This window comes from Aotus nancymaae, unplaced genomic scaffold (assembly GCF_030222135.1).
Source record: "Aotus nancymaae isolate 86718 unplaced genomic scaffold, 86718_ANA_hifiasm-v0.15.2.pri h1tg000064l_1, whole genome shotgun sequence".
NCBI lineage: Eukaryota > Metazoa > Chordata > Mammalia > Primates > Aotidae > Aotus > Aotus nancymaae.
This window is the reverse complement of record NW_026988479.1, coordinates 11,102,558-11,116,428: the sequence shown is the minus strand read 5'-3', so window position 1 is coordinate 11,116,428 and position 13,871 is coordinate 11,102,558. Positions and strand designations below refer to the sequence as shown.

Here is a 13,871-nt window from a genome sequence, read left to right as displayed (position 1 = left end):
ACCTCTTCCTTGACTCTAGGCTCGAATATCTAACAGGTTTTATTTTTTTTAACATCCCACTTGGATTTTTAATTGACTTCCCAAACTTAAACTATCCACAGTAGACTCTCAGTTTTCTTTTACCAGTACTTCTTCTCTGCTCTGCATTTTAGAAAAACATGGCATCACCTTTTAGCTGACTGTTGTTTAAGGCAAAAACTTTGGTACCATTCTCGAATCCTCCCTTTCTCTCATGCTCCTCTTCCAACGCATATTCAAGTCCTATCTTTTCTACCTCCAAAATATATCTCAAATTCCTCCATGTCCATCCATCTTGAGCGCCGCCACTCTGGTCCTCCGTCATGTCTTGCCTGGATGACTGTAATGGCCTCCTAATCAGCTTCCCAGCTGCTACTCCTACCCTCCACTCCAACCCACTTTCCACACTAAAACCAAGAAAGTCATTTAAAAGCATATTTAAAATAAAAAAAAAATCTATTTATAATAGCATCAAAAAGTATAAAATACTTAGGAATCGATTTAGCAAAGGATATGAAGGACTTGAACACTGAACATTGCAAAGAAAAAAAACATTGTTGAAACAAATTAGAGAAGGCACACATGAATGGAAAGTCATCCCATGTTCACGAATTGGAAGACAATATTATTAAGATGTCAATAGTACTCAAAGTGATCTGCAGATTCAATATAATCCATATCAAAATCCCAATGATATTTTTTGCAGACATAGAAAAAATCTAGCCTGAAATTCATACAAAATCTCAAGGAATTCCCAATAGCCACAACAATTTTGAAAAAGAAGAACAAAGTTGAAGGACTCTTACTTACTGATTTTTAAAACTTACTCCAAAGCTGCAATAATCAAAACAGTGTGATACTGGCTTAAAGACTGACATACAGACCCATAGCATAGAGAGCTCAGAAATAAACTCTTGCCTGTACGGTCAAATGTTTTTCAACAAGGGTGCTGAGATCATTCAATGGGGAAAGGACAATCTTTTCAACAAATGGTGCTGGAAAAACTGGGTAGCCATATGCAAAATAATGAAGTTGAGCCCTTTCCTTACTTCATATACGAAAATGAACTAAAAATGAATAAAAAACCTAAATGTAAGAACTAAAATTCTTAGAAGAAAATAGGAGAAAAGCTTCATGATATTAAATTTAGCAATGATTTCTTGGGCATTACACCAAAAGTATAGGCAACAAAAGAATAAATAAATATAGTGGACTTCATCTAAATTAAAGATGTTTATGCATCAAAGGACACTGTCAACAGAGTAAAGAGGCAACCCACAGAATGGGAGAAAATATTTGAAAATCATATATCTGATAAGGAATCAATATCAGAATACATAAAGAACTCCTAAAGTGCAAGAAGTAAAAAAAGAAAGAACCCAATTTAAAAATGGGCGAAGGACTCAAATAGACATTTCTCCAAAGAAAAAACATAAATGACCAATAAGTGCATGAAAAGAGGCTCAACATCACGAGTCATCAGGAAACAAAACTAACTCAAAAGCACAATGAAATATCACTTCACACTCAGTAGGATGGTTACTACCAAAAACCAGAAAATAACAAGTGTTGACGAGGATGTGGAGCAACTGGAATCCTTGTGCACTGTTGCAGGTAATGTCAAATAGTGCAGCCACTATGGAAAACACTATAGCAATTCTCCTCAAAATTAAAAATAGAATTACCATATGATTTATCAATTCCACTTCTGCGTATAACCAAACTAATTTAAAGCAGGGACTCTGAAAGATATTTGTACACCCACATTCATTGCACCACCATTCACAAGGGCCAGAAGGTAGAAGCAAGCCTAATGTACATCAAATGATGAGTGAATAAACAACATGAGTGTTCATTCCATATATGCAATGGAATATTATTCAGCCTCAAAAAGGGAGGAAATTCTGACATAAACTACAACATGGATAAGCCTTGAAGACATCATACTAAGTGAAATAAGCCAATCACAAAGAACAAATACTGATTCCACTTACATGAGATACCTAGAGAATGCCAATTCATAGAGACAGAAAATAGAACAGAAGTTATCAAGGACAGAGGGGAAGGGAGAATGGGGAATTAGTGTTTAATGGAAAAGATCAATTTTAGATGAAAAGAGATTGGTTGCACAGCAATGGGAAATGTACTGAACACCACTGAATTGTATACTTAAAAATGGTTGAAATGGTAAATTCTATGCCATGTATATTTTACTGCAATAAAAAATGTATCTGATCATTGCACACCCTTCTGTATCTCTCTCCCCCAACTAAAAACCTCCAATGGCTTCTCATTGTCTTAAGGATAATGTCTAAAATTCTTAATACTAATTATGACAGTACTTAACCTACAAGGCCCAGTACAGTCTGGCTCCCAAACCTCTCACCAGAGGAATTTTCTCTCTGCTCTCCTCTCTAGCCACACAAAACTCTCTCACATTGCCTCAGAGATTTTATGATATTGTTCTTCAGACTGAATTCTCCTCCTCAGCCTCTTCATTCTGCAAGTCTCAGTGACCTCCATGGCCTCCCAAAATGATGGTGAGCTCCAGCACTGCAGGGACGGAACTGTCAGGGTCTGCATGAGTGACAAGTGCAGCAGCTCCGAGGAGCCTCCTTCAACAGGCCTGAGGCCAGAGCCCCGGCTGCTGCCTTCTGCCCCCAGGTCCCAGAGTCCTCTTCTCAACCACGAGTGTGTGTACTGTGATGTTTTCTCTGCCTGAGGCTGTGTCTTCTGTTTCCCATGCAGGGGTGTGTGTGTGTGTGTGTATGTACGCACATGTGTACCTGTATGTTTGTGTATGAATGCATGTGCATGTGTGTAGAGGTTGTCTCAGACTCCTGTCCTCTCCACCCCCTACTTATTCTCTGGACTAGCTCTCTGGCTTTCTGGAATGGATGGGTTTCTTTCCCTGCCAGACAGGGAGGGCCCAAGGCGGCCTCATTTGACTTCTCTGGACAGGGCATTGGGCCCATCCCTCATTCCATGGCTTTCTCTCCTGGCTTTGAAAAGAGTTCTGAGCGCAATATTCCAGGCAGCTCTTCTAAGAGCATAGCATTGAGTTATGCTTTCAAACACAGAGGTATTTTCCTCTCCTTTTCTCCTGACATGAGTGCTAGGGCACTCACAGCTATTGCTAATTCTTCTCAATCCCCTGGCAACATGGAAATAAATTATTGTCTATGCTGTGCAAGCAGAGACTTGGCCTGCAGGAGCTTCTCAGGAGGGCTGGGGGTTTTGAGCCCTTCCGCCCACCCTGGCATTCGAGTCTGCTTGTCCAGGGCTACTTTGGCTACCTTTCCTGGCCCCTGGTGTGGTTGGGCAGAAGGGAGAAGCGAGGTTAAGAATGTGGTCTTGGGAGCCAAATGGGCCAGGTTTGCGTTTCAGCCTCTTCCTATTCTGTGACCTGGCAAACTACGTTGGCTCTCTAAGCTTCTTTTTCTGCAGCAGTAAAATAAGAATTTTAATAGTACTTACCTGTGTCATAGTATCAATGTAAGTAATAGATAAAAAATGCACATAGGTGCATAGCCCAGTGTAGCAGGCCTCTCTGACCCCATGGCTGAGCTGGCCTCCCAGTTGGCCAATGTGGCCAGGTTTGGGCCACCCCCCACCATGCGGGAAAGGCATACCCCACTCTGGGAGGCATCAGGCCCAATGCTGAGGGTCTTTGCAGTCCTCTCGACATCCCAGAAGGCTTTGTATTTCCAGAGTGACAGCAAAAAGAGAAGTGGACCAAGCAGAGCCCGTTCCCCTTCTTCCTCTCCTTCCTCTTCCTTGGTTGGGGCTCAGTGGTCAGGGCTCAGGCAAGGCTTGGGTGACCTCCTTCTGGCTTGGGCTGCCCTCTGGCCTTCTGATGGGGTGAGGTACACTTCCCTCCCACAATCACACCCCTCCCCTGGAAACACCCAGTGCTGGCCTCTCAGCTCTAAGGGTCCATCCTCCAGATGACAGCCCTGATGAATGCTTAGCCTGAGTCTTCACGAGAAAAGAAGGGGTGTGGATGGTTAAGAACCCAGAAAGGGAATTTGGCCCTCTTTGGCTGGAAGGGGAAGGCTGTGCATGGTCCTCAACCACAAGGAGGATGGCTCTCCAGGGAGAGTTTGGAGAGCAGAGTGGAGCCCACATTACTAGGAGGTGGGGCAAAGGCAGGGCAGGGAGTGGCAGGGATGCATGAAGGCGAGAACTGGAAACACACTTAGCTTTTGGCATTTATAACTGATCCTGTAGTGATTTTTATTTTTAAAATTAAGGGTCTTTAAAACTTAGGCTGATCACCTCTTTGGGTTCTGAGGTTGTCTTGGTAAAGTGCAGCGTGCATATTTTGGATGCTTATAGTGAAGCATAGGATGCCCAGCATGAACGAGGCCCTCATTGGCCATCCAACCCCGTGTGGCTGCCAGGGATGTGGGAAGAGCAGGACAGAGCTATAGGAGAGTGAGGGGGACCAGGTGCATACCCAAGGCTAAGCCTTACCTCTCAGGACACCTTCTCCCTGAGCCCCTAGCCTGACGCCTTCCCCTCCAGGTGAGCTCCTTCCATTCCTCTCATCTCCTCCCATTCCCGGGAGCTCCTGGGCATTCCTGCTTCCAAAGCCTTCATTATCTGTCACAGAACCACAGTGCTGTCCTCAGAGTCACTAAGAACACACAGTCTGTAGTGCCATTATCTGACTGACAATTCTCTTCCTCCCCAGCGGTAGAGAAGCCTCATGAGAGTGACATGTCTATTCCCCAGGGTCTAACATGGGGTTATACATAGGCAGCCCTCAACAAATATTTGTGGAACTGATGGATGAATGATTTTAATGGATTGATGTCATATCCGTCTTTCCTCAGACTGGAAGCTATATAAGAGAGGGTCTCTGTCTGCCACTTCCGTTGCTGTATTCCCAGCAGCAGTGGACTGACCAGCGGCTGTGCTGGGGATATATCTTTGCATCATTGGTTCCATGGAGTGAAATGAGCTCCGCCTGCTGGAATGAATCAGCCTTGGCAGAGGGAGATGTGGGTGGGAAGGAAGTCTGTCCCATTCTCCAGAGAAGTGGGCCAGCCCACCTGTGGGAAAGACACACATAAAGGCTCTCAGGTGCACTGATCCTGAGCAGTCCCAGAGAGGAGGATAAAAATAAGGCCACCTAGTGCCGTACCAAGCATTTTATATAGTCCATCTTATTTCATCCTTACGATGGACCCATGAAGTAGATGTGATGGTCATCTCCCTACAGAAGAGAAGATCCTGGGAGGTCACACGACTGGTCCCCAGGCCACATGGGTAGGGGCCGATGGCACCACAACCACATGACACCACCTGTCAGAGTGCCAAGGACATTTTAGACGCCAGAGATTATGGGAGCCGAGGAAGGAATCTGAACGTGGGTTGGCAGAGGGGATGGGCCTGGAAAATGTGGTCTTGTTCTGTTGTCAGTGGTGTCCCTGGGAGTCAGGAGACACGGGTTCCAGTGCCAGTTCAGCTATTTTATGTGCTGCCGCTGGTTGTCCCTTCCCTGGGCCTTGGTTTCCTCATCTGCATAATGGGATTGTGCTGGCAACCACTTCACAGGGTGGTTCTAAGGACTCAAAAGTCCAGCACACAGGCAGGGGATCACCATGCTGGAAGGAAGGTATTTCCGAGTAATAAGAGGAATAAAGTGCAGGGTGAAGGGAACACTGAGAGCTTGAAACCCCAGGGCTGGAGGAGGGTGAAATAAAATCTGTTTGGCAAAGACAGGTTCAAACCTCCATAAGCTGTCTGGGTATCTGAGGGCTGGCTGCTGGAATCTCCCAAAAACCATCCCTTGGGGCTCCTTGCTGAGCTTCTCCAGAGTGGAATTGAGGTGTGGAGGAGCATGATGGCCTCAGACCAGCACACAGTACCATGCACACAGGGCATATGTTTCTTTGGTTTTATTATTACAAACACACCATGGCTCTGTCACACTTGGGAAATCTGAGCTCTACATGCCCTACATACCTTTTCTTTTCTACCTGGACAGGGCCCCATCAAAGCATCCGAGCCATGTGTAGATGCGAGACACATTTGACAGAACAGTTCAACTCATAGCTTATAATGATGCCGTTTCTCCAGCCGTGCAAGAGCTTTACAAAAACTGTGCCAGGACTTCCCATAAGGCTGGATTGCTTGGTTCATGTTTTATGAGCCCCACAATACTGAAGCTCCTTTTCCAGGCACTTGGCATAGGCAGCAAATTCCACGTTTGGGATAGGTCCTTTCTGGAAGCGAATGTCAGGCAGTGACATCCGAGTTTCTGCATGCAGTGGGTTAACAGTCATGTTTAGGGGGAACACAATTTAAAAGGTACATCTCTCTCCCTCCTCCCCCACCTGCACAAGGCTCACATCTCATTATGGTGCGGCCCATGTGTGAAGTATGATATTTGGTTTCAAAAACATTCAGTCTCTGTGGAAATCTGGGAGAAATTGGCGGGGAGCTGCCGTGGTGCATTCCTCCTGTAGTCCTTCCTGCTAATGCTTCATCCTCTCTAATAACTTCTGATAGACAGGGGCTGAAAAGAGAAGTTTGTAAAGTCAAATAGGTGCAGATCTTCCCATGTCTGTCTAGGACACTGTCAGGATCTCAAGGAACAGGGCCAAGCAGCCTCCTTCTGCCATGCTCTCCTGCACATAGCAGGTGCTTTTTGGTTTGTGAAACTTCACTCTTACTCAATGCCTGATGTTCTGGTTTTCTGCACCTATCAGCTTGGAACTAGATCCTCACTGTGGGCTCCTGCCAAGGCCTTTGTGGTATTTCCAGGCTCCCTAAGCTGAAGACTCACATTAACCCCAAAAGGTTGTTATTCTTACTATCCCCATATTACCGAGAAGGAAGTGGGGTGTTCTGGGTCTGACTCCAAGTCACCCTGCTGTTCTGACTCCAAAGGCCAGGCTTGTTTTACGGCACCATGATATTCTTATCTATATACAGCATATGGCAGGCTTGGGCTTGCTTGGGGGTAAGGCCTAAACAGGTATGCAAAGACTTCAAACCCAGACCAGACTTACCTAGTCGCACAGACCTCTGGGAAGCCTGAAAGAAAACACAAGGTGTCAGGTTTTCTAGTGAAAGTTATATCTGCACTTGCTTATGGCGATGGCTTTGCCCACTGCCACCCCTACTCAGAAAAAATGCTGGGATAAGGAAGAGGAAGGGGAAGGTAGAGCTGATAGGCCCTGAGTTCCTCAGGTGGCCTTGGCAGATATAAGTTGTGCAAGCCCCTATCAAGTGTGACTTTAGGTGGACATTCCTAGGAGACCCCAAAGCCAGGCTTCCCCACTGAGACTAGAGCCTGGAGTTGGGGGAGCTGGGGCTGCGCAGGGGTGGCCTCAGGAGTAGGAGTTCAGGGCCAAGAGTCCTTCTCGAGGGCACTAAGGAGACCCCTGTGTTCAAAAGTAAAGTGACAGAGGATGCTTCAGGCCTCTGGGTTGAGGAATGCTCCCTGAAGCCTATTCTCTTGAAGTGCAAACCTTCTGTAAGGCACCTCACATTCCCAAGAGGCTCCATCTGACCCGAAGCAGCAAAGGAGCCAAGCAGGGAACAGGGCACTGGGCAAGTTGGGGAGCAGGAAAGGAAGCTCAGAAAGAGCCAGAGAGCATTTGACAGGGAGGCAGGACTGGGGCAAGGAAGGGGTGGCTCCACATGCCTAGCAGGCCCAGTAGCCCTGTATCCAGAATCCACACAGTGCCCAGGAGAGCCCCACCCTCACACAGGATGGGCAATGCCATGGACAGCAGAAGAGTGAGCCAGAGGCCCAGGCTCAGGGCAGGTCCGGCCACTGTAAGACGAACTTGGGATGGGCTGCCCTCTTGGGCAGATGGCTTCCAGAGCTATGTCTGTTCTCGTCAGCAGTGGCTTTCCCATGATCTGAGACTCAGAGGCCTCTGTGTGAAAGCCTGGGCTTTGGCCCACGAAGGCCCAGGAGCTGCCTGGGTTCTCTACTCTGAATTTGACACAGGCTGGGGCTGAGGATGCCCCAGTGGGAGTGGGAAGAAGTTTTAAGAGAGCCCTGGGGAGCAGCTAAGGAAGACGGGCTGGAGAGGCTCCTTGATGGCCTAAACAGAGGACCTGAGGCTGCTCAGGCTAGGTGCAAACCTAGCAGGCATCTTACTCTGGAAAACGCCGATGCTTGTTTGAAAATCTCAAGTGCGGAGTCTGCAAGTTCATCTCCTCTTTCCTGAGGTCTGTTGACTGAAGAGGAAAGAAAAGACTGGTTTGAGGAGAAAGAAACCATTAGCACGTCATTCATAACAACCATGACTGAGGCCACTGGTGGGCTTTCTGTCTCACATTTCCAAAGACATGTTTTCTCTCCAATGTTTCATGACTCATAGTAGAATTGGGTCATGGGGAGAGAGCCCCAAGAAAGGTGAATGCATACATGAGGAGAGGCAGGACTGAAGTTCAACTGCACTGGAGGCAAGGAGCACACATTGCAGTGAAGTGTTCTAAGAGGGGTGCTGGGAACCGTGAGGACAGCATCCACACAAACACAGAAAACTGGGCTGTGTCCGAGGGGCTCAGACAGCTGGGCAACTCTGCAAAGAGCAACGTGTCCTCACGTTCCTTAGTGTGCTGCATTCGAAACCAACAGTACCCAACTGACTCTGCGATCAGTCACATAAGTGCAGTTTATCACAACTACATGTTCTTCTGATCATTGTTTAGAACAGTTTTTCTATTGAGACATTTTTTCCTTCTCTACACCAACTGCCACGTGGAGAGAGGGACGGGCTGCAGAGTCAATGGGGAGGTGACACTTACATGGAGGCTGCAGAACACTGGTGATGACGTGGACCACGCCATTTGTGGCCATGATGTCAGGCTCAGCAACGGGCTCCTTGTTGACACTCACCACATTGTTTTTCTAAAAGAAAAAAACAGAGAGTGGTGGCTGAAACTAGAGCACATTTATTTTATTCATTCACCAAGTGTTTACGGAACACTTTTCATATGCCAGGTCCTATATAAGACTGGGGATACTCTGGTGAATGAAACAGTCCCTGCCCTTCACAGACCTTTGGTGCGGTGGATTAATTGGAATCTCCTGTGTGGATTTCACATTGCAATTTACATAATGCTCTTTTGTGTGAACCATTCAGTCATCACAGCAGTGTATGATAAGGAGGGTAGATATTATTGTCCTATCAACATGAGAGGAGACTGAGGCTGAAGACAGGTGAAGTGCCTCTTCTGAGCTAAGCAGGTGGAACAGTTGGAAGTGGAAGCCAGGCTTCCTGCTCTAAGCAAAAGGCTCCTTCCACTTTGCCTGGGTGCCTGACTTAAGATTTTCTCATAGGAGGCCCACCCAGTGCAAATGTATCTCAGGTCTTCCTGAAGGGTCCATGCGACAAGACTCAAGGGGGTAGGAGGCATAGAAGCCTGCGACAGACAGGTCCCCAGCATCTGAAACCAAGTGCTAGGAGATTCTTGAGCCACTTGCTAAAGTCAAACAAGTCATCCCCATGCCGACCACCCTACACGCATAGCTTCCTATGCTCCTGGTGAGAAACTGGTGAGCAAAGGATGGCTGAAGACAAGGAGAGAGGAACAGGGAGCAGAAGCCAGCCACACACTGAAGAGTGGTCCCTCCACAATCAGTGGTCTCCACCAGTGTAGCCAGGGAGATTTCTGGAGCTCGGCGGGCTATCTGCTTTAGGAACACTCTTACTGCAGTTAGTTACAAAGTGGAATGTGTATCATCAATGTGCAGAGCAAGGGAAGGCTCACAGAGCAAGTGTCAGAACTGAAAAAGCCTCTTGGGATGGTCTGGTTCATGGTGCAACTTAGTGAATCCCTGGGTTTGCGGGTGGGGTGGGGTGAGGATAGAGACTGATCTCTTCAGTCATGTAAGTAATTGCCTACCATCTCCTTAAGAGAAGAAAGATCTAATAGCCTCTCCCAGATGTAAAATCAGATGCTCTAGTCCCTTGTAAATCTGGAAGTTCTTATTCATGTCTACCTATAATCTCACTGGATTTCCCTGAAGACTCTCTTCTCTTTTCTCTTTTTCTTTGGGCAAATTACACTCAGAGATTTGAGCTGCATTTTGAAGGTCGTGTGTGTCTAATGCCATCCCAGGGTAAGATACATCCTGGAGCCCTGGTGGCAGGGTGCAGCCAGCCTTTGATTTGCAGGACACTTACCAAGCTGACTTCCAGCTTGTCACCTTGGAGAGACTTCAGCCGCACCAGGGCCCCAATGCCTCCGCTAACGAGGATTTCATCACCAATGTGGTATTTCAGGATGTTGGCAAGTTCCTTGGCGGTTTCTGCAGATGGTGGGAAAAGGAGATAGAGTTAATCCCAAGAATGGTCACTAGCCTGGTCGAGGAGAGCCCAGAGGACAAGATGCAAGTGGTCACCCCTGAGATGAACTCCCTGCCCAGGGAATAAGCACTCATTAAGCTCCCACTGTATACTCAACACTGTGACCCACAATCTGTCTAATGGTCAGAGGACACAAAGCACATGTTCATGGCCACGAATCTGCCCCTGCAGTCTGTGGACTTCTGGGTTAAATACGCTCTCTGGGCAGCTGGGCTCCCTGGCTGCTGAGAAGGAGTTAATCCATACTCCTCTTTGAGTATGACTCATGTTTCCATGAGATAAATATTTGCTTGGAAAGCTAGGGACCTTTCCAGCACCAGCATCTGGGACGTTTCATCATCAGCATGGCTCCCGACAGTTATAACACAGGAGTGCAGTATTTACACATTCTGCCCTCAAATGCGCATTCTGTTTGAGACGGCTATTTCCTGAAGGGAGAACTTAAAAGAGTCAACAGCTGTACTGTGGAGGAGCCGTGGAGCCGATGAGGTCAGGGCTGAGGTGGGTATTCCCTCCAGAGCATCTCTGCTCGTCACGTCTCAGCATTCCTTTCGGCCCACGTCAGTGTCTCCAGCAACCGTGGCAGGCATCTGATTGCCCATAAAGGTGCACAGGCATTTCCCAAATTAAGTGTGGGAGGTCATTCTGAAAGTTTCCAGCTGCCCTCTCATCTTGGATACTCCCATTACCAGCCAAATGGCTAAATTTCCCCAGGGCTTATGAACAGCTATTTCCAGCATCTTGAAACTGAGAAGGGAGGAAGTTTTAAAGTATTTTGGAGAGTTCACTTGGTTATTGACAAATCCACATGAGTGTCAGAGGATGGAGCCACTGGGTACCAAGTGATTTTCAAACATCCACAACCTGGAGCTGACAAGATTCCCCTTCCGCAAAATATTCCCTGAAAGTGCAGAATCACGCTAGTCCTTGGGGTGTGTGGGATGTCCTTTCAATATCTCTAACACTTGGACCAACCTCTAACACCTGGACCACCTCTGTCCCCCAGGGGTGCCTCCGGCCTGGGGGAGGGTGTGTTTGGGAAGCTTTCCCCATCCCCCTCCTCAACTCCCTCATAATTGAAAGTGAAAAGAAAGCCAAGCCAGCTCAGGCCACCTGGGTAATATTCCATTCTTGCTGGACAGAGGATGAAAAGTTTATGTTCAGAATGAACTTCTCCCCTCTCCTTAGGAACATACGTCAGCATCACAGACATAGGCATTCATTTAGCAATAAAGATAGTTAAACAGGACACAAATTCACCTCGGAGCTGGCTGCAATCTGAACTTTCTATTCTCCTGCTCTAGAGCAGGAAGTGGGTGTAGACAATGGGGGCCCCAAGATTTGCCAAGGTCCTTCCTCCTCCTCTTCCTCAGGCTCACCTTTCTGTGAGAATGGAAGCATCTCTCACAAGCATGCATCTGAGCTAAACGCTGCAACTCCCATTCCCCTCCCCGCCGGCCCCCAACGTCATGGCTATTACTGACCAGGGCTGTGTACCTGACGCTGTCTGTGGCATCCTATTTCATCCTTACCATACCGGCTGCAAGGTACTCTTACCTTCCTGGTTATTCTTAGCCACTCAACCACTAGATCCCTCCCAAACATCCTCAACCAGATCTCTCAGAGCCGTGACTAACTTCTTGGGAAAGCTTTTGTCTGGAGGGATAGTCAATGCCAGTAACTGGCTTCTTTATCACTGTGCTCACAGGTCTCCAGTAGGAAACATGCCTCAGTGACTGGGCTGGCTGCAGCCACCCTCAGTTCTTTTCTACTCCTCTCTGTCTGGTTTCCTGCCCAGGAGGCTGAGCTCTATGAACTGCATCAGTGGGCTCCCTCCTGCTCGTGCATCAGCCAGTGGGAGACCCAGATGGCAACTGGTGTGTGGAAGGAGAGGGAGGCTGGGGTGCTGAGTGCCCTCCCTCACTTGCATGGTTCTGACAGTGGCTGCATATGGCTCTGGCTGCCATCCTGTGCCCTTGTCCAAGCCTCATGACCTCACTGGTTCCTGCTCTCATCCTCCCATTTCCCCAGGCCTAGGGGTAGTAAAGGCTTCCCAGGGTTGCTAGTCCCTGGGTGGCCTCATCCTTTGCTGGTTCTTTTAATTCTGTCCACACTTCCACAAATAGTCTTGTCATTAAATCCCTTCGAGTCAATCCCTAATGGGTCAACTGCTTCCCTCTGGGCCCCCGAGGGATCACTACTTTAGAAAAGTGGAGATGTGTACTTAAGTTGGTCTGTTCTTTCGGTGGCAGGGCTCGGAAGGCTTCATTTGTGGGAGCAAAGACTGTGTAAACTCCTTCCCGGGTGAGGGTCTCCGTCAGTCCTGCAGACTGGATGGCAGCTACCAGCGTGCTGTGGATACACACACAGAAAATGTCACCTGTCCTGGGAGCCGAGAGGTATTTTCCTTAAATACCTCACCAATGGGGATAGAAGAGCCCAGACCACTGGAATGCACACACCTTGGTTTTCATGCTCTCCCTGTGCCCAAAGAGGGAGCAAATTCCAGGTTGCATCTTCCCTCCACCCAGCAAGAATGCTGAGCTCTGTTAAATGGCCAGAGGTCAGAGGCACAGGAGAAAGGAGAAAAAAGAAAGAGCAGAGGCATGGCTGACCCAGAGACTAGCTGAGCCTCCAGGGATGTGATTCTGGGAGGGCAGAGGGGTGTGGTCTCCAGGCCCTTGTGGAGGTGGCTGAAGTCAGTGACAGGGAAATATTCCATGTGACAGCACCCCAAGGTGAATGAGCAAGTCAGAAATGGAGCTAGCAGGGCAGGAACATAAACTCACAAGGGGACTTCAGTTACAATAAACAGATACTGCACAGAGAGCGAGAGACTCATCACACACTGCAAACTACATGCCTTCGGCTCACTTGGAGCTTTACAATGAGAGTGATGTTTTCCTTGCGCTTCAGTGATAAAAATGTAGTCCCCTCTCCCTGCTTCCCATGCATGTGAGGATTACACTCTCAGAAGTAACCCTTCTTCCCAATGTAAGCTTTCAAGGCAACCCTCCCCTTTTCCCCATCCCAAGTCTGGAAGGTCATAGCAGTGCACCACTAGTGTTAATTGAATCCCCAAGGTGGAAGGAGCCTTGACAAATAGCTGGGGCCCCAAATCCTGCTCCAGCATGACCACCCAGCAGAAGCCCCACTCAGGAATGGAACTAATTACCTAAAGCGATTGTCTCCCTTCAGGACATCCATGACAGTCCCCATCGGGGGCGTCAGCACCCGGTCCATCGTGAACAGGGTCCCATACCTCCCTCTCTTGTCGTGGGCAGCGATACAGCTGTTCTCAATGCACAGGCTCTGCACAGAAGAGGGACAGAGAAAGCAAGGACTGGTTATCCTCCCAAGAGGCATGCAGCAGGGTCATCATCCATGAAGATGAAGGAGTATTTATTGGGGTGGATTATTAAGGCTGGAATGAAATGATGTCTTTTCTCCAGGAAATAAAACAATAAATGCTCTTCCTTAAGGAAAGAATGACTAGAGAGGCCCCAATAA

At 47.9% G+C, this 13,871-nt stretch overlaps 1 protein-coding gene across 1 annotated transcript in view; it reads right to left on the bottom strand.

Annotated features, from left to right (window-relative positions):
* Positions 1-5,909: 5,909 nt before the first annotated feature.
* Positions 5,910-13,871, bottom strand: part of TGFBI (transforming growth factor beta induced) — a 33,677-nt gene continuing 25,715 nt past the window's right edge. Inside the window, exons 11-17 of the mRNA XM_012436681.2 lie at positions 13,537-13,673; positions 12,586-12,713; positions 10,179-10,303; positions 8,797-8,899; positions 8,144-8,223; positions 7,041-7,065; positions 5,910-6,544 (exon numbers count right to left, since the gene is read on the bottom strand). Of these exons, the coding sequence (XP_012292104.2) occupies positions 6,504-6,544; positions 7,041-7,065; positions 8,144-8,223; positions 8,797-8,899; positions 10,179-10,303; positions 12,586-12,713; positions 13,537-13,673 (639 nt within the window). The 3' untranslated portion in view covers positions 5,910-6,503. The remainder of the gene's footprint in view (positions 6,545-7,040; positions 7,066-8,143; positions 8,224-8,796; positions 8,900-10,178; positions 10,304-12,585; positions 12,714-13,536; positions 13,674-13,871) is intronic.